The sequence below is a fragment of the Pan paniscus genome, chromosome 15 (assembly GCF_029289425.2).
Source record: "Pan paniscus chromosome 15, NHGRI_mPanPan1-v2.0_pri, whole genome shotgun sequence".
Classification (NCBI taxonomy): domain Eukaryota; kingdom Metazoa; phylum Chordata; class Mammalia; order Primates; family Hominidae; genus Pan; species Pan paniscus.
The window spans coordinates 61,115,152-61,141,313 of record NC_073264.2 but is presented as its reverse complement, the minus strand read 5'-3'; the positions used below and the strand labels follow the sequence as shown (position 1 = coordinate 61,141,313).

The 26,162-nt window shown below is 36.8% G+C and overlaps 1 protein-coding gene across 4 annotated transcripts in view; it reads right to left on the bottom strand.

The window, feature by feature from the left end:
* The window catches only part of LRRC9 (leucine rich repeat containing 9), a 151,214-nt gene that overhangs the window by 61,011 nt on the left and 64,041 nt on the right, over nt 1–26,162 (bottom strand). For all 4 annotated transcript variants that reach the window (XM_055097651.2, XM_055097652.1, XM_055097653.1 and 1 more), the window contains 6 exons: nt 18,163–18,354; nt 16,786–16,911; nt 13,883–14,017; nt 12,185–12,362; nt 9,375–9,595; nt 7,781–7,903 (listed from right to left, as the gene is read on the bottom strand). In XM_055097651.2, the coding sequence (XP_054953626.1) occupies nt 7,781–7,903; nt 9,375–9,595; nt 12,185–12,362; nt 13,883–14,017; nt 16,786–16,911; nt 18,163–18,354 (975 nt within the window). The remainder of the gene's footprint in view (nt 1–7,780; nt 7,904–9,374; nt 9,596–12,184; nt 12,363–13,882; nt 14,018–16,785; nt 16,912–18,162; nt 18,355–26,162) is intronic.

Here is a 26,162-nt window from a genome sequence, read left to right as displayed (position 1 = left end):
TCTCTCTAATCAAAGGATCGGGAAAGGGGAAGCCTAGCACAGCAGAAAACTTTAGACAATAACAAGCCTACTCCTGCTAAACCCTACAGAATAAACTGTGGCCCCAACTTCATGCCCACAAGTAAAAGCAGAATGGGCTGCTTAGACTTTCACCAGTGCTCATCTGTAACAAGGCACTTCTTCATCATCCACCTGCTGAGTGGGAACCTGGATTTTCATCCCTCCTCAGCAGTAACACATGTCCCCACTCCCTGCATGCAAGTGTTATTGTAGATAACATGGGGAGTTTGGATTCCCACTTCCACCCAGTAATAATGAGTTATCTGTGGAGCATCAATTAGGTATTCTTGTCTCTCCCAGCCAGGATGAATCAGTGAAGGGTTCTGGGAAATAGTAAAAAGGAGTTCCTTCCTTCCCAGCCAGAGTAAATCAATGGAGGCCTGGTGGGGAGCATGAACTCCAACTCTAGCCTAGCAGTTAATGAAGAACACACCTCCAGGTTGTCAACAGAAGCCAAATGGAGGAATTTGAACTTCTATCTCCCACCTGACAGCAACAAAGTTGTTCCTCGTCTTCTCACTGGTATAGTGCCAAGGGAGGCTTGCTAAAATAGATTTAAATAAGACCCACATAATACCCCAAATGTCCAGAATAAAATAAAAAGTATGTCATGCCAAGAACCAAGAACATCTCAACTTGAATGTGAAAAGACGATCAACGGATGCCAACTTTGAAATGACACAAATATTTTAAATTGCATTTCAAAGCAGTCAAAGGAAAAATGCTCAACAAGCAATTATGGACATACTTGAAACAAATGAAAAAAACAGAAACCCTTAGCAAAGAAATAAGTGGTAGCAAAGCAATAGAAGATATGAAGAATGAAATGAAAATTTTAGAATTGAAAAATACTGTAAACAAATAAATGCAATGGATAGGGACTCAATAGCAGAGTGGAAAGAAAAGAGAAAAGAATAACTGAACTTGAAGACAGAACAATAGACATTACCCAGTATGAACAAAAGAGAGAAAATAGACCCATAAATAAATGAGCCTCACTTTACCAAGATGGGCATATCCTGTACTTGTGGAACCATAAAAAAGATTTAATATTAGTATCACTGGATTCATAGAAAAAGAAGAGAAATAATGTGGGGCTGAAAAAGTATTTGAAGAAGTTATAACCAAAAATCTTCCAAATCTGGCAAAAGACATAAACTAAGAAACTAAGTAAGAAGCTAAGCAAACCTCAGACAGGAAAAAAAACGCAAATCCATGCAAGGACACATAATAATAATCAGAATCAAATTTCTAAAAACTAATGACAGAGAAAAAAGGCATGAAAACAGTGACAGAGGAATTAAATCTTACCTATAAAGGAAAAACAATGTAAGTGACAGCAGAGTTCTAATCAGAAACCATGGAAACCAGGGAATGTGGCACGACATTTTCAAGTGGTGAAAGAGAAACATCAACCCAGAATTCTATATCCAGAGAAAATATCATTCAGAAATAAAAAGAGAAAGCAAGACATTCTCATAGGAAGGAAAACTAAGCAAACTGTTACCAGCAGAACTACCCTAAGAAATGACTAAAGAAAGTTCTTGAAATGGAAAGAAAAAAAAAAGGAATCTTGGAATGCCAGGAAAGAGGAAAGCACAATGGAAAGAGTATTAATAAACTTCCCTTCTTTTCTTGATTTTTCTAAATTATCTTTGATTAGTTGATGTGAAAAACTATAATATTGTCCCATTGGTTCTCAATGTATATGGTGAAAATATTTAAGTCAAATATTAACAGGAGAGAAGAAATAGAATGGAAGGAAAGTAACATTTCTACACTTTACTCAAACTGGTAAAATGTCAACACTAACAGACTATAGTAAGTTATGTATATGCATTGTAATAGAACAACCACTAAAAAAAACTATATGAAGAGATACACTAAAAAACACTATGGATAAATAAAAATAGAATTTCAAAATGTGTTCAAGAAGCTCACAGGAAGGCACAAAAAAGAAAACAGAAGAAAGATAAACAAAGGAAACAAATATGAAACAAGAAAACAAAATGGCAGACATAAGCCCTAACAGGTCAGTTGGCTATAGTAAATATAAATGGTCTTTGTTCATCAATTAAAAGATAAACATTAGCTAAAACGTAAAAGAACATGATCCAACTGTATGTTGTCAACAAGAAACTCACTTCGAATATAATAATATATGCAGGTTGAAAGTAAAAGAAGGAAAAAGATATCCTAAACATTAATCAAGAGAAAGCAGGAGTGGCTTCATTAATCTCAGATAAAGTAAACTTTGAAGCAAAGGAAATTACCAGAGTCAGACAGGACATTACCTACTGATAAAACGGTCAGTCCACCAAGAAGACATAACAGTCCTAAATGTGTATGCACCAACAACAGAGCTGCAAAATATTTGAAGCTAGAGTCCCCAGTTATTTTAGCCAATGATGTAGGTACTGCTGTGAAAGAATTTTGTAGACATAATTAAAGCTCCTAGCAAGTTGACTTGCAATAAGGAGATAATCTTGAAAAATCTGGATGGGCCTGATTCAAACAATTGCAAGGCTTTAAAAGCAGAGGTAAGTTTCCTGAAAGAAAGAATTTTCCTGAAGAAAATCTACTCATGGACAGCAGCTTTCATCTATGCCTGTGAGTCCCAGCCTGTCCATAATCTTCCCTTCCTGATGGCCTGTCCTATGGATGTCAGACTTGTTTAGGCAGTCCCCTCAATTATTAAATATTCCTTGATATCTATATTTCTATATATAGACATAGATATCTCTATATGTATATCTATCTTACTAGTTCTGCTTCTGTTGTTGAATCCTCAATAAGAAAATCTCAAAATAAGTTTTAAAAACATATTAAGCCTTGGGGGAGGGGGGAGGGATAGCATTAGGAGATATACCTAATGCTAAATGACGAGTGAATGGGTGCAGCATACCAACATGGCACATGTATACATATGTAACAAACCTGCACATTGTGCACATGTACCCTAAAACTTAAAAGTATAATAATAAAATTTAAAAATAAATAAATAAATAAATAAAATTGTACAAAAAAAACATATTAAGCCTTAGAAATACCATTGCTTTTGTGTTTTTCATAATTATACAAGCAACATATGATTAATGTCCTCCTAAATCAGGGGTTGACAAATGTTTTCTACAGTTTTCCTGTAAAGAGTCAGTCAATATTTTAGCCTTTGGGAACAATAGCTTCTCTGTTGCTATTTAATTTTGCCACTGCAGTGTGAAAGCAGTCACAGATTATATATAAACAAACAGGCATGGATGTGTTCCAATACAATTTTATTTACTAAAATAGGTGGCAGGTCACATTTGGCCCAATGGCTATTGTTTGACAATCTATTTCAGACAAATGGTTTGAACTTGATCTAAATTAAACTGGTAAGTCATTTGATCTACTTTTACTCAAACTCCCTTCTTTTTTTCTAATCTGTTAAAACTTCATATCTAAATTGAGAATATGTATCCTTAATGCCAAAAATAATCTTTTACAAATAAAAGTACATAGGAACAAAAGATAAAATGAAAACATAACTACCCAAATTGTTCTTTGGGTCTTCCTAGTCTATGCCCTCCCTTGGTTTCTACTCCCACTCCAAAGAAAACAATGTAATTATACGTCTAGAGAGTGTTGGACAGAGAATGAGGCTCAGGTGCCCATGATTTACCATTAAAGAGTCACATAACTTGAAAGAAGTCATGTAACTTCTCTAGAGTTCCTTGTGTTCATACATAAAATAAAGGATTTGAACTATGCCATTTCCAAAGTTTATTTATATCTCAGACACTCTAGCATTATATATTACTGTACTACCTACCTCTGCACCCACTTTTCATGACTTCTTTTTCTACATATGTTTAATAAATGAAAGTATTAGACCCTCACTTTGATTTCTTTACTTTCTCTACTCTCTTTCCTTAGATGATATTGCATATGCTTTTGGTCTTAACTGTTAACTCTCTTCAAATTACTTCCAAGTCCAAACATATGTAAAGTAAATTTTCATATGCATATTTAATCCTGTGATTTCAGCTGCCTGCTTGACATCTCCAGTCAGATGATCTTCTGTCATATAAAACTAATGTCTAATACTAATCATCTTACACCCCCAAATTGCTTTTCTTCCTATATTCATATTCTGTTATGGTGTCTTTTATTGGCATAGACTCAAACCTTGTAGAAATCCTTTATTCTTCCTTTCCTTTGCCCTTCAAATCCAATGCATTCCCATTACCTTGCGTTTAAAATCTAAATTCTTCAGTCTAGTCTTCATGTCCAATTATTAATTCATACATTTATATTCTGCCTCATTCCACAAATAATTTGTGGCAGCTTACAGGAAACACATATAATCAAATAGTAAAATGCAAACCATACATAGTGAAAATCATGCTCACTAGGATTAGTGACAAAAATACTGTAAGATCCTATAGGGTTTATATTATTGAATCATAAATTTGGTCCTGAGCTTTTAGGCAAAGTGAAAAGGAATATAATTAAATAATACTCATTGATATGGATTGGCTCTGTGTCCCCACCAAAGTCTCATCTTGAATTGTAATAATCCACTTGTGTTGTGGGAGGGACCCAGTGGGAGGTAAGTGAATCATGGGGGTGGGTTTTTCCTGTGCTGTTCTTGTGCTAGTGAATAAGTCTCATGAGATCTGATGGTTTTATAAAGGGGAGTTCCCGTGCACATGCTGTCTTGCCTGCCACCATGTAAGACCTGCCTTTGCTCTTCCTTCATCTGCCATGATTGTGAGGCCTCCCCAGCCATGTGGAACTGTGAGTCCATTAAACTTCTTTCCTTTATAAATTACACAGTCTCATGTATGTCTTTATTGGCAGCATGAGAACAGACTAATACAGTAAATTGGTACTGGTAGAGTAATGTGCTGCTGTAAAGATACCCAAAAATGTGGAAGTGACTTTGGAACTGGGTAACAGGCAGAGGTTGGAACAGTTTGGAGGGCTTAGAAGAAGATAGGAAAAATGGGAAAGTTTGTAACTTCCTAGAGACTTGTTGAATGGCTTTGACCAAAATGCTGATAGTGATATAGACAATAAGGTCCAGGCTGAGGTGGTCTCAGATGGAGACAAGGAACTTGTTGGGAACTGGAGTAAAGGTCACTCTTGCTATGCAAAGAGATTGGTGGCATTTTCCCCTGCCCTAGAGATCTGTGAAACTTTGAACTTGAGAGAGATGATTTAGGGTATCTGGTGAAAAATTTCTAAGTGGCAAAGTGTTCAAGAGGAAGCAAAGCAAAAAAGTCTGAAAAATTTGCAGCCTGATGATGCAGTAGAAAAGAAAAACCCATTTTCTGGGAAGAAATTCAAGCTGGCTGCAGAAATTTGCATAAGTAACGAGGTGCCAAATGCAAATCGCCAAGAGAATGGGGAAGACGTCTGCAGGGCATGTCAGAGACCTTCACAGCAGCCACTCCCATCACAGGCCTGGAGGCCTAGGAGGAAAAATGGTTTCCTGGAGTGGTTCAGGGCCCCCGTACTTTATGCAGCCTAGGGACTTGGTACCCTGTGTCCCAGTCACTCCAGTCATGGCTAAAAGGGGCCAATGTATAGCTCAAGCTGTGGCTTCAGAGGGTGCAAGCCCCAAGACTTGGCAGCTTTGACATGGTGTTGGTCCTGTGGGTACACAGAAGTCAAGAATTGAGGTTTGGGAACCTCCACCTAGATTTCAGAGGGTGTATGGAAACGCCTAGATGTCCAGGCAGAAGCCTGCTGCCCTCTGCTAGGGCAGTGCCAAAAGAAATGTGGGGTTGGAGCCCCCACACAGAGTCCCCACTGGGGCACTGCCTATTGGAGCTGTGAGGCGGGGACCACTGTCTTTCAGACCCCAGAATGGTAGATCCACCCACAGCTTGCACCGTGCACCTGGAAAAGCCACAGACACTCAATGCCAGCCTGTGAAAGCAGCCAGGAGGGAGGCTGTATCCAGCAAAGCCACAGGAGTGGAGCTGCCTAAGGCTGTGGGAGCCCACCTCTTGCATCAGCATGACCTGGATGTGAGACATGGAGTCAAAGGAGATCATTTCAGAGCTTTAAGATTTGGCTGCCTCACTGGATTTTGGACTTGCATGGGGCCTGTAGCCCCTTTGTTTTGGCCAATTTCTCCCATTTGGAATGGGTGTATTTACCCAATGCCTGTACCCCCATTGTCTCTAGGAAGTAGCTAACTTGCTTTTGATTTTACAGGCTCATAGGCAGAAGGGACTTGACTTGTCTCAGCTCACACTTTGGGCTGTGGAATTTTGAACTAATGCTGAAATGAGTTGGGGGACCATTGGGAAGGCATGATTGGTTTTGAAATGTGAGGACATGAGATTTGGGAAGGGCCAGGGTTGGAATGATATGGTTTGGCTCTGTGTCCACACCCAAATCTCACCTTGAATTGTAATAATCCCCACGTCATGGGAGGGACCCAGTGGCAGGTAATTGAATCATGGGGGTGGGGTTTTCTTACGCTGTTCTCGCGATAGTGAATAAGTCTCATGAGATCTGATGGTTTTATAAAGGGGAGTTCCCTTGCACATGCTCTCTTGCCTGCTGCCATGTAAGACATGACTTTACGCTTCCTTTGTCTTCCACTATGATTGTGAGGCCTCCCCAGCCATGTGGAACTGTGAGTCCATTAAACCTCTTTCCTTTATAAATTGCCCAGTCTTGGATATGTCTTTATTAGTAGCATGAGTTCAGACTAATACACTCATTGTCAGTGAGCAGAACATAACTTTTCCTTAGCGGTAAATGTTTTTTCTACATTTATTTCTATAAGTGCTTTCTCATGTGGCCCTTCAAATGAGGGCACAGAGAGATAGGACAGATAAGATCCTCAACAACATCTTTAGAGTAAATGCAGTACTGGTCTCATAGGACTATTTTAAAAAACATTCTTCAGTGAAAGCTAACAAATAAATAAGGCCCAGTATACAAGGTTCTAGAGAATTTGTATGTGTTGGAGTGAGAAAGTTTTAGTGACCCATTCTGAGGATGGGCCAGAAAACAGAAGGGTTAGGATTAGTAATCTTCTCGGAGTACCTCAGAATACTAAATGATCATGAACTATCTTTCAATTTTCTGGAAAATTTGATGTGTTTTCTTTTCTGATAGGAGCTAGGCAACATTACCCCATAAACCTTTTACTCTTTACACATTTGTCATGCATTTACCCTGCTATGTGGAAAACAGGAGCCCTATGAATTTGCTTGTTATAGAATCCAGTATCCAAATGTTGCTTTCACATTCAGTCCTAGGGTCTGTGTCTATTTTTCTTTACAGCTTACTTAGTAATGTTGACATACCACATGTTGGTTCAAATATATTTTTCTTAATTATTAATATTAGCAACTATATTTTCACTGAAAATAGAAAGCTGCTTTTAGGCTTAGGAGGATGGTAAATCCCCAGTGCATAATTTTCTATCCTGTCCCATAAAATTGTGTTCTTTACCTTTTAGGCACTGAATTCTGTGGGTTCTATTGTAAGCAGCACAGCCCTCCCTTTCCACCACGATTCAGACAATTAAGAATTGACCAGATGACAAAATTTAAAAACCCAGATCTAAAATAAGCTTTGGAGACCTAGATTTAATAAGTATAGTAAATTTGGCTATAATGCTAGTGATAAAGCAATGTTCAAAATGACTATGTCCTATAAATATGTGACTATGCAGCTTAGACCAAATGTTGTGAGTCATAAAACAACTTACAATTGGTATCCCATCCAAAGCTTTCAGTTCTGGAAGATGAAATATTACAAACAACCGGTAGTTTTCTTGATTCCATATAATGATGTTCCCACACATGTCTAGAATGACCAAGTTGCATAAACCCTAGGTAATAAAATACATATATTCATCTATATGTATATTTAAAGCACTCTAGTAAGAGGTTAGCCATCCTCAAATTTTAATATTGGAATTATCTATCATTCCATGGGATTTCAGTGCCTTTAAGTACACTTTTTTTTTTTTTTTTTTAAAGACATGGTCTCATGCTGTTGCTCAGGCTGGAGTGCAGTGGTCTGATCATAGCTCATTGCAGCCTCAAACTCCTAGGCTCAAGTCATTCTCCCACCATGGCCTCCCAAAGTGCTGAAATTATAGACATAAGCCACCATGCCCAGCCTCAGTGCACTTTTAAGTGCAAGGGTTACCCTTTCAGACCACTTAGGTATAATTTTATGCAGTATTTCAATGGTCTATGTTATATAATCAGAATCCCTTTTAGGATACTAGTGCCAAATGTATTATCTATTAATGGTAAGGGCTTAGAGGGAACTTCACTATGTTTAAGACAAATATACTTTGTTTATGGAATAATGGCTTAATAAATGGATGTATGTGTCTATATAGATATAACAGGAATAAAAGACACTGCTATTTGAAAAGTGATGAAACTGAAGTGCTTCTACTTTCTGAGAGGGTAGTGGAATTCATCCTAAGGGAAATGTGCTGTTTTATTAGACAAGACACTTTGATATGCCTTTGTTGTGAAGGAAGGGTCTTGGCAGGTATGGAAGGGAGAGGTGAAAACAAGAGGGAGTAAAACTACTGAAAACAAGAGGGAGTAAAACTACTGTGCATCATAATGTGAAATGGCTTATTGTGTTGCTGGTGTTGTTGATTAGGTTGCCTCCCTAGCTCTAGAAGTAGTAATTATACTGGGGGAACGGAATGGGGAGAAGTCTGAACTAAGAAAAGACAGGAAATGGACACAAGTTTTTGGTAGGAGATAAAGTCCTAGTAATATTATATCAGCAAAAGGACAGGCCAGTGTAAGACCCATAGTGTTAGAAAATGGCCACTGAGCTTTAGAAACAATGAAGTCACACATGACATCTGAAGTAAATTCCTGTTCTGTGCTATAGAAACCCTCTGTTTTGTTCAAACCTTTAGTAAATCCTATTACACAACAGCCTTAAATTAGTGGTTTTTTGGGGGAATTAACTAAAGCAAATCTGAGCAAAGGCAACCAAGTTTGAGCCACTGGTAAGAGAACAGTGAAAGATCATCAAGAATTGTACTGAGAACAGGAGAATGCTAAGGAATAGGTTTGGTTTATCATACTTGAGTATTTAAAAAAAGTTACCCCAGAAGGATAGCAAATGGGGACATTATGTATACACAGATATATTTTTGTATGTATACAAAATTGAATGCAAATACATTTTAATAAACTTGTTATTCTTATTTTTATTTTCTTTATATTTTCCAAATTCTGTGCAATAAACATGCATTACTTTCATAATATAAAGAAACAATACATTTTAAAAAACAAAAAAATTACTACCCAGATGATTACCTTTAAATTGTGCATCTCCTGATTGACAGCAATATAGTTATTGCTTATGTATAACTCAACAAGAGTAAAAGATTTTTGTAAACCACTCAATGAAGTGATTCTGTTGTTCTCAAGAGAAAGCGAGTGAAGATGAAGCATGTTATCAAAGGTATGCTCTTCCCAACCAGTGAGAAGATTATTATTTATGCTGAGGCGAGTTAATTTAGTCATCTTGGAAATACCTAGAAAAATAAGCAAATTCAAGAAAAGATTCAGATAACACTAAAGGTTTAATTTAAAAAATAAGTGGCTGGTCATTTTATTGTAATTAGATAGCTAGGTTCAAATGGCTTTAAAGATTCTGTAATACTAACCATCATTGCTTTAAGCCTTTGTTTTGGAAGAATATAATCTTGTGTATAAGCCCCATCTCAAACATTAAGTTCAAATTTTGGATTTCTAAGTAGATTCCTTCTTCTTAGGAGTTAAGGAAAGGCATTACATGAAAATATTGAATTTCTCTTTCAAATAACCTTAAAATGATGTAATTAATTAAGATTTTCATCATTTTGAAAACAAAAAGCTCTACACAAAGCTCAAAATAATCACCAGCCCTCATTTTTAAATATTAAGGGTAAGGAACCACATTCTGGAAAGTGCATCATTTGTATTAAAATAAACGATCTAGCCTACTTTTACTTGCTTATGCCTAAAAGTACTCTAAGATGGAAGTTTGGAAAATGGAACCAGTCTAACTCCTGCATACATTATGTACTGCAAGCACTTTATAAGTATAGCCAGGACAGTGCAGTTGAAAGACAAGAACTTCGGATTCCTAGTTGGCTTCAAATATATCACTACTAGGTTTGTGGCGATACATAAATTATGTAACCTCTGAGCCTTAATTTCCTCATCCATAAAATGGGCATACTAAAATTTACTTCCAAGGAGTTATGAAATTAAGTGGAATAATGTTTGGAAAGTATCAAATAATTATCTGTGCTCCCCTTTCACATCAGTTCCTATTGTGGGACTGTACAATGTTGAAGGTGAATCAATCCAGGGCAAGATAGGATCAAAGCCATCAAAGCAAAAATCATTAAATGGATATGGAACCTACCCATGTCTGAAGAAAAAGGAGAAATTCCTGTTAAAGTTTAGAGGGGTAGCTATCTTCTCCAAAATATAGGTGTAAGAAAAATATAGATTGGAAGATTCTTCTGTTTAATAGGTTTATGGAAGGAAATGAAAAGGAAATAGGGTTTTTAATTGTATGTACAAAGCAAAACTAATATCCAGTTGTATGGGAATGGGAGACTGGTGATAGTTCAAGACACAGGTGCCTGAGCTACCCCTAGGTTTACTCTACTGAAATCTACAGAAGAGAGGCCTGTGAATCTGTATCTTCAATAAGTGTCCTAAGTGATTCTCATGATCAAGAAAGTTTTAGAAACATATTGTTAACAGCCATTAAAATGAAATATGTCACAAATGTTATGTATGCTTTCTTAAATATATTTAATACTTGCTTTTATATATATAATTTTGTGAAATCAAATCTTCTATTTTATGAAAAATGCAGTATATACACATGATAAAAATAATCCAATTCAAAAATGAATAAAATGTAAATTCTGTTTCCCAGCCGTGATTTCTAATTCTTACCTTCCCTCCTTGACAAACACAACCATGTTACCAAAATGCACATACAGAAATATTCTTTATTCAGATAAGTGTGTGTGTGTGTGTGTGTATACACACATATACATATTTCTCTTTTCAATCAAATAGTGCACACTTGTGGACATATTTTTTAATTTCTAGGAGTTAGTTACTCTTTTGAGTAGATGGAGAGGGAGAATAAGAGAAAGTTGGTAGCAAGTCATGGAAAGGTTCTTTCAATTTCTTTCTAATGAAGGTAAGAATAAAATAAAGCTGGGGAGGAGTCAGAAAATACTTGACTTAGTAGTATATATTCTAGGACATGTTCTCTAAACTCATGATTTTTAGCTGTAGATAAGCATAAATCCAAATGAAGTGAAGAATCTAAGAAGCTTGGAAGGGGAAAGGGAGGAAAAGTCTTTTTTATTCTCTCTGGTTCAGAAAAATATGTTTTAATACTGAACTTTAAACAGTCAAATAAAATATATTATATTGGTATCATTATTATTAAGATATTACTAAAGCTGCTTAATTGGACTTGTATGTGGATCCATGGAAAATGTTACATATAGTATATTTTATTTTCAACCTCTAGTGAGTATAATTTTCATTTTTTGTTAAAGTATTCAAATTTCCAAATATAACCTCAATTTTATATTTTCAAAACAGAACTAGTCTGCTTTATCTTTTTCAAAAGCATACCTCATTCATTTGTTTATTCAACTTTACAGACATTAATGACTAGTTGGTATGTGCTAATGTTTGGTAACAGATTATAAACTAGCACAGAGGAGAGGAGAGAGAAGGCACAGGAGGTGAAAGGTTGCTCGGGCTCATTATATAAAATAAAATAGTCACGAATTCCACTAATAGGTATGAACACGTTTTAATTTTTTATTTATCTTTAATTTTTTAATTTGACAGATAATATTGTATCCATTTATCTTGTACAACATGATGTTTTGAAGTATATATATACATTGTAGAATGGTCCAATCTAGCTAACTAATAATTGCATTACCTCACACAGGTATTTAGAATACTCTGCCACAAAACTTGGAACTTTCCTAGAGATCTTCCTCTTCAGAAACTCTGTTCCCAGGGTTATTTTTTGCTTTGTTGTTTAGACATCCCATATTTTGAGACTTCAAAGTTCTTAAGTACCTTACCTTCTATCTTTGAGATGCAGTTTCCATCTAATGTGAGCTCTTCCAAGTTAATACAGGATTCCAGACCCTCCATTTTAGTGAGATTATTATTGCTGAATGATGCCCATTTCAAATTTTCCAATTTTTCTAAATTTGTGATTTCAAAAAGATGTTGTCCATCTAAATTTAAGGCAGTTATCTGTAGAATAATTTACATTGTATGTTATTTCTAAATCTTATAAGTTCAATCAATGTTAATAACATTTAAAAAAGCTAATGAAATAATTCAAATGTGATAAGTAGATATCAAAAGAATTCCTTCAGGAGCTAAAGATATTGTGAAGCTGTCAGTTTACAGAAAAGTAAAATTTGACGAGATTATAACTCCAAGAAGGACTTATATGGTATTAAGGACACTGCGATGTGCTAGAGTCCCATTGCAGTAATGGACTTGTCCCAGCTGCTGGGAGTGCTTCTGGCAGAGTCTTCAGTTGTCAGTCCCTGCAGGGACTGCCTTGCTGTAGACAGCTGCCAAGGTCACTCTCCTTCCCAGGTTGGCCCTCAGCCAGTGATGGAGGCCTATAAAGGCCTGACCATCTCACCCCAACTTAGGACAAATTTAAAGGGCCATTCTAACTCCACTAACTCCAGAACTGCCTGTGGGTCAGCCAAAGCTGTCACTGGGCCTTCATTTGCAGCTCAATATCTATATATATCTTGTAATAAAAGTAATGCCAGTAATGTCTCCCATTTTCTGGGAGCAGCTTCACTTAGCCCAGTTTCTATGTTTGGCAAGAGGTATAAGGACACCTAATGTAGCAAGAAGCTGCAAGTGTTCTATAACCTTTTCCCTTATCCTTGGCTGAATTCTGACCAGCTCCCCTACTCCCTTGTCAGGATACCTGACTCTTGCTGTCTGAATTTTGGTTTGATCTCTGACTCTGAGCCTTTAAAGTTTGCTTTCCTATTCTGACATGTTATCAGAATCTTGCCTATTCTGACATGTTATCAGAATACGGAATGAGAATGGCCCTTTAAATTTGTCCTTAAGTTTTAGTGCACCTTTATCTTAAATTTCCAATTCTGTGGCGAACGCAGTCAAGGCCCAGCCCATCTGACATAGCCATTCATGACTTGACCTCCCTGTTTTTTATTTTTTGGAATATGACAAATGTATTACTTTTTACTAATAATAACAATGTCTTTCTTATTTTTATTTTTTCCAACTCTGTTGAAGTGTAATTGACAATTTAAAATTGCATATATTAAAGATGTATAACTTGATATAAGCATACATTGTAAATTAAAAACTGCATAATCTCAATTATATATGAACTCTAAAATAGTCAAACTCATAGGAGAGAGTAGAATAGTGGTTGCCAGGGGCTGGGGGCAATGGGAAATGGGCAGATGTTGGTCAAGAGGTACAAAGTTTCAGTTATGCAAGACGAATACTTTCTAGAGACCCTAATGTACAACACCAAAGTTAACGATAACTTTAACGACTAAAGTTAATGACTAAAGTTAACGATATGGTATTGTATACTTGAAATTTGCCAAGAGGGTAGATCTTAAGTGTTTCTTCCCTATTTTAATTAATCTCTTCCAGCTTTCTGTCCCTTACCTATCTGTGCCCTCTTTATGATACACAGACCAACACTGACTTAAAAATAGATTTAAATTAAGCTTTATATTAGGTTTAATAGAATTAGCCTTTACCTTCAAGTAGCAGTTTCCACTCGGATGTAAATGAGGTCCTAACTTTGAAATCTGCGTCAGAATTTTGGCAGAAGGCCATATACTAAGTATCCGTGGTCTCTCCTCTTTAGTACTAGAATGCCGTAAGAGAGATAACTAATAAAATTTAAAAAATACAATCAAAAAAGGAAACAGTATACAGAGGTTAGTTGATATATAGTTAAAATTATTGTTTCCAGGGAAGATGAGTGGCCCAATAAATAATTATAAAACGTAACATTTCCTTTGCCTTAAATTGTTTTTAATATCTAGATACATTTTAATTACATTGTTTCTTGTTTTAGCAAATGTGGAACCATTACAAGATAATATTTATAAGACTGTAAAATGATTACTATAATATGAACACACATAGAATCCACCCATGAAACCAGTTTAAGAGCTAGAATATTATGAATAGATTACAAGCACCCTGTGGGCCCGATCCTAAGCCCTTTTCTTTCCTTCTCTTTAGAAGTGATCATTATCTCAAATGTTTTGTCCACCATTCACTTGCTTTCTTTATAGTCCTATGTCTGTGTCCATAAACAATATATCATTTAGTTTTGCACATATTTGAACTTCATGTAAATTGAATAATATGTATGTATTCTTTATGACTTGCCTTTTTTGTTCAATATCATATTCATCAGATTCATCTAAGCTTCTCTATGTAGCTGTAGTTCATTCATATGTCCTGTGTATAGTATTCCCTTAATGACTCTCCTGTCAATGAACATTGGGGTTGATTCAGTTTTTGCTATTATAAACACTGTTGTCATGAATATTCTTGTGCATGTTTCCTGGTACATACATGCAAGAGTTTCTTTAGAGTATATGCACCTAAGTAAAGTAAAATTGCTGGGTTGTAGAATACATACACACACACACACACACACACACACACACACACACACACACAAATATACATCAGCTTTACTGAATAATGTCAAATTGTTTTCCAGAGTGGTTGTACCACTTCAGAAAAATTACACTTTTACTTCATATTCTTGCAACAACTTGGTATTGTCAGACTTTAAAGTTTTTGCTCATCTATAAAACTGGCAAAAATTGGTAGGTCATTGTGTTTTTAATGTTCATTTTCTTGAATGCTAATATGGTGGAGTATCTTTTCCTAAGTTAATTGGCTGTTCTGATTTCCTCTCCAGTGAAGTGTATGTTCAGATCTTTGGCACATATTTCTGTTCGGCTGGTTGTCTTTTTCCTTATATATTCTGGATATATAAAGAATATCTTTTGACAGTTGTGTCGCAAATTTCTTTTCCCAGTATGTAGCTTGTCTTTTCACTTTCTTTGAAAAAAGATATATTAATTTTAATGTAGACATGTCCAATTATTTATGGTTTATGCTCTTTGTTTCTTGCCTACTAAATTATTCACAAATTCAAGGTCATAATGATAATCTTTCATATTTTCTTCAAAAAAATTTTTGGTTTTGCCTTTTACAATAAAGTCCTTAATGCCTTTTATTGAATAATCTCCCTGATCTACAAAGGCAGCTCTGTTATTTATAAAGTTTCCACAGTCTATATTAGGTCTTTATTCTGTTCCATTGGTCTATTTGTCTAGCTCTGTGCCAATACCACATTGTCTTAAAGGATTTTAGCAGGATTTGATTTCTTTTTAAAAAACTAATTTTCTTAATTTCATTTTAGATTCAGGGGGTACATGTGCAGGTTTGTTACAAGGAGACATTGCGTAATGTTGAGGTTTGGGATAGGATTGAACCCATCATTCAGGTAGTGGGCATAGTACCTAATAGGTAATTTTTCAGCTCTGCCCATCTCCCTCCTCCCTGTCGTATTCTCCAATGTGTATTGTCCCCATCTTTATGTCCATGTGTACCCGATGTTTAGCTCCCGCTTATAAGTAAGAACTTGTGGTATTTGGTTTTATGTTTCTGTGTTAATTCACTTAGGATAATGGTCTCCAGCTGCATCCATGTTGCTGCGAAGAACATGATTTCATTCTTTTTTATGGCTGTGTAGCATTCCATGGTGTACATTTACCACGTTTTCTTTATCCAGTCCACCACTGATGGGCACCTAGGTTGATTCTGTGATTTCGCTATTGTGAATAGTGCTGCAATGAACATATTAATGCATGTGTCTTTTTAGTAGAACAATTAATTTTCTTTTGGTTATAGCCCCAGAAATGGGATTGCTGAGTGGAATGGTAGTTCTATTTTTAGTTCTTTTCTTAGGGTAAATTCCCAGCTCTTCTTTAGGAGTGTTATTATTATTTTTTTACCAATAAAAAAGTTTCTTTTCAAAATTTTGAATAGATCCAAAACTAAACATTATATTGCCTAAGGAATTAATATTCAGATACTCCACAAAAAGTAAACAACTAGAAAACTAGAGTAGATATATTTAGGATGTTGAAGCTACTTTGGCTAAAGTACAGCATTCTTAATATGGATAACAAAGGTATTTCCCCTCCTTCCATGTTAATGGATTTTGTTCCTTTCAGCCAAACAAATATAATGTTAATATTAAGTAGATAGATAATTCACTAATGCTTTCTGAAGGCCTCTAAGCTTACCTTATCCTCAGACAGTTGCTTATTTTCATGTGGGCTCTAGAAAGGGCTCTGGTGAGTTCAGGTGACTGGTAAAAAAGCAGTTACCCTAGAGGTATTTTTGTGTAGTGTTCATGGATAGTCAAGAGAATCCATACAACGATTTGGTATTTAAATGAGATACATTTAAACAGAAAAAATACCAAGTGGTATGATTGCTCTATATTAATTTTTTATTAATAGGCTAAGAGGGACTATAAAATCTTAATGACAGAAAAAGAGTATGCAAAATATTATCTGTATGTTCTAAATAGCACAATGAATAGTAAACAGTAAAATCCAACCTGAGTAATCCTTGTTCCTGCAATAAATTTCATAGCTGCTGTTGCTTCTTCTTCAGAAATGAAGACTCCATTTAAATGGGTAAGAGTCTTTAATCTGCCAATGACACTCAGCCTCAATGTGGCTGGCTTGGGAAAAACAAAAAAAAATTTTTAATAAACTGTTAAATATTTTATGGCATGAAAATGACTGTTTTCATGTCTTTCCATATAATTCAAAATCATACATTTCCTTGTTCATTACATATACCTAAAAAAAGCTTAATTATTTAAATAATAGTTGAAATTATATTTAATAATTAATCTGTTTGTTTGAAGGTTGATGATTCTACTCTGATGAGGAAGGGAAATCCCATAAGCTATTGAAAAGTGACTGCGGTGAAAAGTGTTAAAAGAACAACTGTAGTGACTCCTGTTTATCTAGATCAGCAGTAAGATAGTCATCTCCATGTGTGATTCAATACGGATCTTTAGCCCTTGACAATCCAATTTGGCAACAGAGAGATAGCTGTACTGTGATCATCCAGGAAATATGCTTTGGCAAAAGAAAAATATTCTTCACTTTTACTGAGCAAAAAAGAAGAAATACAACAATATAAACTTAGTAATATGGTCAATTTAATAGAACCTACTGTGCTTAGTTTCCTTTTTAAAGGCTGAACACAGCCTGATATACATCTTTTAAAGGCAGAGAAAGGAAGATTCTTGACTTTATAATCTTGGGACTTATTTTAAATACTTGAAGATATACTTAGATATAGTCATGGAATATGGAAATTACCTAGCATTAATCTGCATATTTTTGTAATGAGAAAAAATAATGTTCAGATTTCCTTTTTCTAAGAGAACATAAGACTTTATAATGCAGGTTTATGAGGGGAGATGATTTCTGGACTTAAAACAGAAAACAAGTAGTGAATAATGCAAAATGCAAAATAAAATTGTAAAACATGTTGTTCAACCACAGATTAGGATATATTATAAATCAAATTATGTTTCTTCCTTAATAGTATGCCCCTCTCACTGTATTATATTATTCTTGGTTCCTATGACTCATTAAAATAGAGTTCTGGCACACTGAACTATATAAAATATCTGGAGGTTTGCAAATGGCAATGACATCAATGCCTAAAAGCAATAATGTTCTCAATCTATTAGAGGTTACAAAAAATCTGACATGAAATTATAGTCTTTTCTTATAGTAACATCTGATTCATTTGATCAGTACATTAAATCCAATTTATGAATGACTTCAAGGAAGGAAGTCTAGAAAAACGAAGACACTTTGCCTATCTCTGGCTATTACTAAATAGTAAAGTTAGTAGGGAAATGGCTCTGAAATAAAAATGTTTGCTTTTTAGTAACATGTCTGTGGCATACCTTTTGCCATGGATTATGTTGAATATCAAGAGTGAGAAGGCTTGTGATGTGTTTGCATAACATATTTATTTCATCGCCAGATTTTTTCAGTTGATTCCAGCTCAAGTCTAAGTGCTTCAGTTTCATCAGACCTCTAAATCCCTCAAGGGTTATCACATGGTTATGGCTTGCATCCAAATATTCAAGGTTATACTGCAACACATATAAATAAAAGTGATGCTAAGAGAATCATAATTTGTATTTACAAAATAGTTTCTCTGTAGTTCTTTACATACTTTACACACTTCCTGGTAATCTTCACAGGACACATAAACAGTAGTTATGTTGCAATGATGGTATCAACATATGTATTTGTCTAAAGAGCTACAGGTATTATGTTTTAGTAATTCTCTTTCAATTCATATTTTACCCTTGTAACACAGAGTGGCAATGTCTGTTTTCATAGGAGAGAAGACATAAAGAAACTGTCAAGATAATTTATCCCCAGCAAACAAAATGTACTTTTTAATATATAGGCTTCTTGTTTATACTGTTGAGCCCCATAGCCTGCTTTAAAAAGGTTCATCTTCAGAGTTAGAAACTAAACCTGTTAACTTAATACTAATAATTTTCTTTTTAAAAAGTGCATACTTTTAAATAATAATTTTCTTAAATCATAAAAGTAACACATGTTCCTTGTTGGAAATTTGGGAAATATAGCAAATAAATGAAAAGAAAAAATAGAAAACATATATAATCCTATTGCTCAGAAAGAACCACTGAAAGCATTGTTTTTTATTAAATGCACATATTTTTTCTTATGTAAAACATATATAATTTTGTATCCTTTTAACATTTTTTCACATTATTAGATCTTCTTAAAGATGATTTTTTATGACTGCATGATATTTGACTATGTGATCATAATTTTTAAAAACATTTTACTATAGATCTTTATGTTTCTAACTGTTGGCAACACAGCAACAAACATCCGTGAGAATTATTCTCTAATTGCAGCTCCAAAATATTTTTCAGAACAGGTTTTTGGAAACAGGATCACTGGTTCTTAGACTTTCTGTATTGTTAAGACTCTCGATAAATACTGCCAAGTAGATTTCAAGGAAGTTTGTACCAACATTTTCTTCCAACAGTAGACAATGAGAATACCCATTTTCTCAAATACTCACTGATCCACCTGCCTTATTTTAATTTACATTATTACTGGTGAAGTTGAACATTTTTCTATGTGTTTATACTGGTCATTTTTAAATTCTTTTTTTGTTTATTGCCTTTCTTGTCTTTGGCTATTTATCTATTCATATCTTCATCTTACTTGTTTGTAAAAAATCTCTAAGACTTTAATTTGTTATGTTTGATTTCTCTACAACTTAATTCAAACAACTCTTTTAATCCAGAATGGAATTAGTCATTCCTTTATAAGGTATAATTCTTATTGTTGGGACAGAACTTCTTATAGTGGTTCACGTTTCAAGAGTTGAATCAAAACCTTAAAAAATTTCTGAAAATGAACAGAGTTACTGACTTTTTATTATCAGAAGCAAGCATTAGCAAAACAAAACAAAAACTATCACTTCCTATCATCATTTCTTGAACAAAAGGATATTTGGCAGTAAAAAACTATTAAGGCCATAACTTTAGGAAAAAAAAACACCTTTAAGTAAAGTGAATTAGGCTTTATAAGAATTTACTATATGGCCCTTCTGTTCCCAATTTTCATCATAAGCTGGTGAAAACTTGTCCCACATTGTGGCACCTGCCTGTAGACCAGCATTTGGGAACCACACATCATAAAAATATAACTGTCTTCTGCCCGGGCCCGGTGGCTCACGCCTGTAATCCCAGCACTTTGGGAGGCTGAGGCGGGTGGATCACGAGGTCAAGAAATTGAGACCATCTGGCCAACATGGTGAAACCCCATCTCTACGAAAAATACAAAAATTAGCTGGGCATCGTGGCGCATACCTGTAGTCCCAGATACTCCGGAGGCTGAGGCAGAAGAATCGCTTGAACCCGGGAGGCGGAGGTTGCAGTGAGCCAAGATCATGCCACTGCACTGCAGCCTGGCTATAGAGCAACTTTCCGTCTCAAAAACAAAATAAAATAAAATATAACAAAAAAAAACACCTGTCTTCTTCCACCCCTTGAAAACAGGGGGGGAATCTTTATTTCTGTTATCTTCAGGATATAAAACAGATTCCAGGAACTCATTAAATATTCATGAAACAGTATTTCAGTTTTGCAATAGCATTTTGTTTTAATATTTCTTTTGATTCAGTTTAAAAATCTCTCAAGTTACAGTACAGTACAGTACAACTTACAAAGATTAAAACTCAAAACACCTCTTAAATTTTCTTGGGATACTGGTTTATTCTCTAAATGTAGCTTAGCTATCTCTAGACATCAGGAACAACTTAACAACAGATTTCTCATTCAGAAAGATAAGATATTGAGTATTATTTCAATAAAAAATTAGAATTGTAATTGTTATCTAGATCAAGGTTGCAAATAGCCATTTATCTTCGTCTTTCCCTAGTCAACACTAATTATGGTGGAGCTATTTTCAGAGAAAACATCTCTGTCTATTTCCTTCTCCCAGATATTCTCTTTTCCTGATAGTGAATGACAGACATGCGGCTTATTACATTTCAATTTGCCTTATGTGGATATCTTGTTTAGATTTTTGAAAAATTCCATACAACTATATGGTGTATTTATTTTCTATGACTTATGAATCCCAGTCCTTCCACTGCATAAAGAAAGCCTTAGTTTAAGTACACTGATAACACAAGGCAAGGCCAGGAATGATGAACACTGTAACAACAATACATTTATTTTCTTTTTTTTTTAATTATACTTTCAGTTTTAGGGTACATGTGCACAACGTGCAGGTTTGTTACATATGTATACATGTGCCATGTTGGTGTGCTGCACCCAGTAACTCGTCATTTAACATTAGGTATATCTCCAAATGCTATCCCTCCCCCTCCCCCCACCCCACAACAGGCCCCGGTGTGTGATGTTCCCCTTCCTGTGTCCATGTGTTTTCATTGTTCAATTCCCACTTGTGAGTGAGGACATGAAGTATTTGGTTTTTTGTCTTTGCGATAGTTTGCTGAGAATGATGGTTTCCAGCTTCATCCATGTCCCTACAAAGGACATGAACTCATCATTTTTTATGGCCACATAGTATTCCATGGTGGCCACATTTTCTTAATCCAGTCTATCATTGTTGGACATTTGGGTTGGTTCCAAGTCTTTGCTATTGTGAATAGTGCCGCAATAAACATACGTGTGCATGTGTCTTTATAGCAGCATGATTTGTAATCCTTTGGGTATATACCCAGTAATGGGATGGCTGGGTCAAATGGTATTTCTAGTTCTAGATCCCTGAGGAATCACCACACTGACTTCCACAATGGTTGAACTAGTTTACAGTCCCACCAACAGTGTAAAAGTGTTCCTATTTCTCCATATCCTCTCCAGCACCTGTTGTTTCCTGACTTTTTAATGATCGCCATTCTAACTGGTGTGAGATGGTATCTCATTGTAGTTTTGATTTGCATTTCTCTGATGGCCAGTGATGATGAGCATTTTTTCCTGTGTCTTTTGGTTGCATAAATGTCTTCTTTTGAGAAGTGTCTGTTCATATCCTTCGCCCGCTTTTTGATGGGGTTTTTTTTTTCTTGTAAATTTGTTTCTTAATCCTGAGTTCTAGTTTGATTGCACTGTGGTCTGAGAGACAGTTATAATTTCTGTTATTTTACATTTGCTGAGGAGTGCTTTACTTCCAACTATGTGGTCAATTGTGGAATAAGTGCAGTGTGGTGCTGAGAAGAATGTATATTCTGTTGATTTGGGGTGGAGAGTTCTGTAGATGTCTACTAGGTCCACTTGGTGCAGAGCTGAGTTCAATTCCTGGATATCCTTGTTAACTTTCTGTCTTGTTGATCTGTCTAATGTTGACAGTGGGGTGTTAAAGTCTCCCGTTATTATTGTGTGGGAGTCTAAGTCTCTTTGTAGGTCACTAAGGACTTGCTTTATGAATCTGGGTGCTCCTGCATTGGGTGCATATATATTTAGGATAGTTAGCTCTTCTTGTTGAATTGATCCCTTTACCATTCTGTAATGGCCTTCTTTGTCTCTTTTGATCTTTGCTGGTTTAAAGTCTGTTTTATCAAAGACTAGGATTGCAACCCCTGCCTTTTTTTGTTTTCCATTTGCTTGGTAGATCTTCCTCCCTCCCTTTATTTTGAGCCTATGTGTGTCTCTGCAGGTCAGATGGGTTTCCTGAATACAGCACACTGATGGGTCTTGACTCTTTATCCAATTTGCCAGTCTGTGTCTTTTAATTGGAGCATTTAGCCCATTTACATTTAAGTTTAACATTGTTATGTGTGAATTTGATCCTGTCATTATGATGTTAGCTGGTTATTTTGCTCGTTAGTTGATGCAGTTTCTTCCTAGCCTCGATGGTCTTTACAATTTGGCATGTTTTTGCAGTGGCTGGTACCGGTTGTTCCTTTCCATGTTTAGTGCTTCCTTCAGGAGCTCTTGTAGGGCAGGCCTGGTGGTGACAGAATCTCTCAGCATTTACTTGTCTGTAAGGTATTTTATTTCTCCTTCACTTATGAAGCTTAGTTTGGCTGGATATGAAATTCTGGGTTGAAAATTCTTTTCTTTAAGAATGTTGAATATTGGTCCCCACTGTCCTCTTCCGGCTTGTAGAGTTTCTGCCGAGAGATCAGCTGTTAGTCTGATGGACTTCCCTTTGTGGGTAACCCGACCTTTCTCTCTGGCTGCCCTTAACATTTTTTCCTTCATTTCAACTTTGGTGAATCTGACAATTATGTGTCTTGGAGTTGCTCTTCTTGAGAAGTATCTTTGTGGCGTTCTCTGTATTTCCTGAATTTGAATGTTGGCCTGCCTTGCTAGATTGGGGAAGTTCTTCTGGATAATATCCTGCAGAGTGTTTTCCAACTTGGTTCCATTCTCCCTGTCACTTTCGGGTACACCAATCAGACGTAGATTTGGTCTTTTCACATAGTCCCATATTTCTTGGAGGCTTTGTTCATTTCTTTTTATTCTTTTTTCCCAAAATTCTCTTCTCGCTTCATTTCATTCATTTGATTTTCCATCACTGGTATACCCTTTCTTCCAGTTGATCGAATTGGCTACTGAAGCTTGTCTATTTGTCACGTAGTTCTTGTACCTTGGTTTTCAGCTCCATCAGGTCCTTTAAGGACTTCTCTGCATTGGTTATTCTAGTTAGCCATTCGTCTAATTTTTTTTCAAGGTTTTTAACTTCTTTGCCATTGGTTCGAACTTCCTTCTTTAGCTCTGAGTAGTTTGATCATCTGAAGCCATTCTTCTCTCAACTCATCAAAGTCATTCTCCGTCCAGCTTTGTTCCGTTGCTGGTGAGGAGCTGCGTTCCTTTGGATGAGGAGAGGCGCTCTGATTTTTAGAGTTCCCAGTTTTTCTGCTCTGTTTTTTCCCCATCTTTGTGGGTTTATCTACCTTTGGTCTTTGATGATGGTGACGTACAGATGGGGTTTTGGTGTGGATGTCCTTTCTGTTTGTTAGTTTTCCTTCTAACAGTCAGGACCCTCAGCTGCAGGTCTGTTGGAATTTGCTGGAGGTCCACTCCAGACCCTGTTTGCCTGGGTATCAGCAGTGGAGGCTGCATAACAGTGGATATTGGTGAACAGCAAATGTTGCTACCTGATTATTCCTCTGGAAGTTTTGTCTCAGAGGAGTACCCGGCCATGTGAGGTGTCAGTCTGCCCTTACTGGGGGGTGCCTCCCAGTTAGGCTCCTCGGGGGTCAGGAACCCACTTGAGGAGGCAGTCTGTCCGTTCTCAGATCTCCAGCTGCGTGCTGGGAGAACCACTACTCTCTTCAAAGCTGTCAGACAGGGACATTTACGTCTGCAGAGGATTCTGCTGCCTTTTGTTTAGCAATGCCCTGCCCCCAGAGGTGGAGTCTACAGAGGCAGGCAGGCCTCCTTGAGCTGTGGTGGGCTCCACGCAGTTCGAGCTTCTGGGCTGCTTTGTTTACCTACTGAAGCCTGGGCAATGGCGGGCACCCCTCCCCCAGCCTCGCTGCTGCCTTGCAGTTTGATCTCAGACTGCTTGGCTAGCAATGAGTGAGGCTCCGTGGGCGTAGGACCCTCCGAGCTATGCGCGGGATATAATCTCCTGGTGTGCTGTTTGCCAAGACCATTGGAAAAGTGCAATATTAGGGTGGGAGTGACTTGATTTTCCAGGTGCCATCTGTCACCCCTTTCTTTGACTAGGAAAGGGAATTCCCTGACCCCTTGCACTTCCTGGGTGAGGCAATGCCTCACCATGCTTTGGCTCACACTCGGTGTGCTGCACCCACTGTTCTGCACCCACTTTCCGACACTCCCCAGTGAGATGAACCCAGTACCTCAGCTGAAAATGCAGAAATCACCCATCTTCTGCATCGCTCATGCTGGGAGCTGTAGACTGGAGATATTCCTATGTGGCCATCTTGGCTCTGCCCCGATACATTTACTTTCTACAACCTAGTAGAACCAATTTACCTCATTTATATGAGAAGCATGCAAGAAGGGCATAGAAATTGTCCATTTTAGTACACACTTAAGGAAAATGACAATAAAGATGAGTATCCCAAAGCAAATTTAAAAACTTAAAAGATAGGAATTATAAGTGAGTGATTCAATTAGATCATAACCTTTTACAATACTGGAATAAACATAATAGTACACATGCATATAAAACCAAGTATTAGAGAATATAGAGGCAGAGGCAACAGAAGTTTTCAAATGCTGTGAATCCACAGCATTTGAACAGAGCAAATAAAACAGAGCAAATAGATAAAACCAAATTTTCATGGACAACGTTTACAACAAAACTACATGACAAGTTTGCTCTATAGGCTCCAAAAGAAGTTGGTAGAGATAAACCACCATCTACAAAAGACCTGCATGGTATTCATGTGGGAGAAGAAGGAAGTGTCAGGGCAGCATCTGATGGACCTGAAAACAGGAGAGCCCCAAAACAGTCAACAAATATTCACTGGAATGTGTGGAGACCAATTTATAGCAATTGAAATAGGGAGGAGTTTTGTTCTCTTCAATACCAGATGAGTTCATGGGATCCACAGTAAAAAGGTCTGAAGGGGCCTGGTACAGTGGCTCCTGTAATCCCAGCACTTTGGGAGGCTCAGGCAGGAGAACTGCCTGAGACCAGGAGTTTGAGACCAGCCTAGGCACCATAGTGAAACCCCATCTCTACAAAATTGTTTTTTTTTTTAATTAGCAGGGTGTGGTGGCATGCACCTGTAGTTCCAGCTACCCAGGAGGCTGAGGCAAGGGGATCACTTGAGCCCAGGAAGTTGAGGCTGCAGTGTACTCTATGATTATGCCATTGCATTCCAGCCTGGGTGACAGAGTGAGACCCTGTCTAAAAATGAAAAAAGAAAAAGAAAAAAGAAAGGTCTGAAGAAAGCAGTCCCTGGAGCAGTCGAGCCCCTATGAATCTAAAAACTATTCCACTAGGACTCTCTTCAAGACAGAATCCTTCTCATAGAAGAAACTGCTGGGGCTAAACTCAAAATGAAACAGGATAAGGACAAGAGAGGTGAATAAAAAAGAAGATGTAGGCTGGGCACAGCGGCTCATGCTTGTAATCCCAGCACTTTGGGAGGTCGAGGTGGGCAGATCACCTGAAGTCGGGAGTTCAAGACCAGCCTGACCAACATGGAGAAACCTCATCTCTGCTAAAAATACAAAGTTAGCTGGGTGTGGTGGTGTGCACCTGTAATCCCATCTAGTCGGGAGGCCAAGGCAGGAGAATCACTTGAATCCAGGAGGTGGATGTTGCGGTGAGCCGAGATTGCGCCACTGCACTCCAGCCTGGGCCACAAAAGTGAAATTCCGTCTCAAAAAAAAAAAAAAAAAAAAAAAAGGAAGGTCTAGACTAAAGTGGAGGATTGGAGTAGAGCCCAAAAAATCTC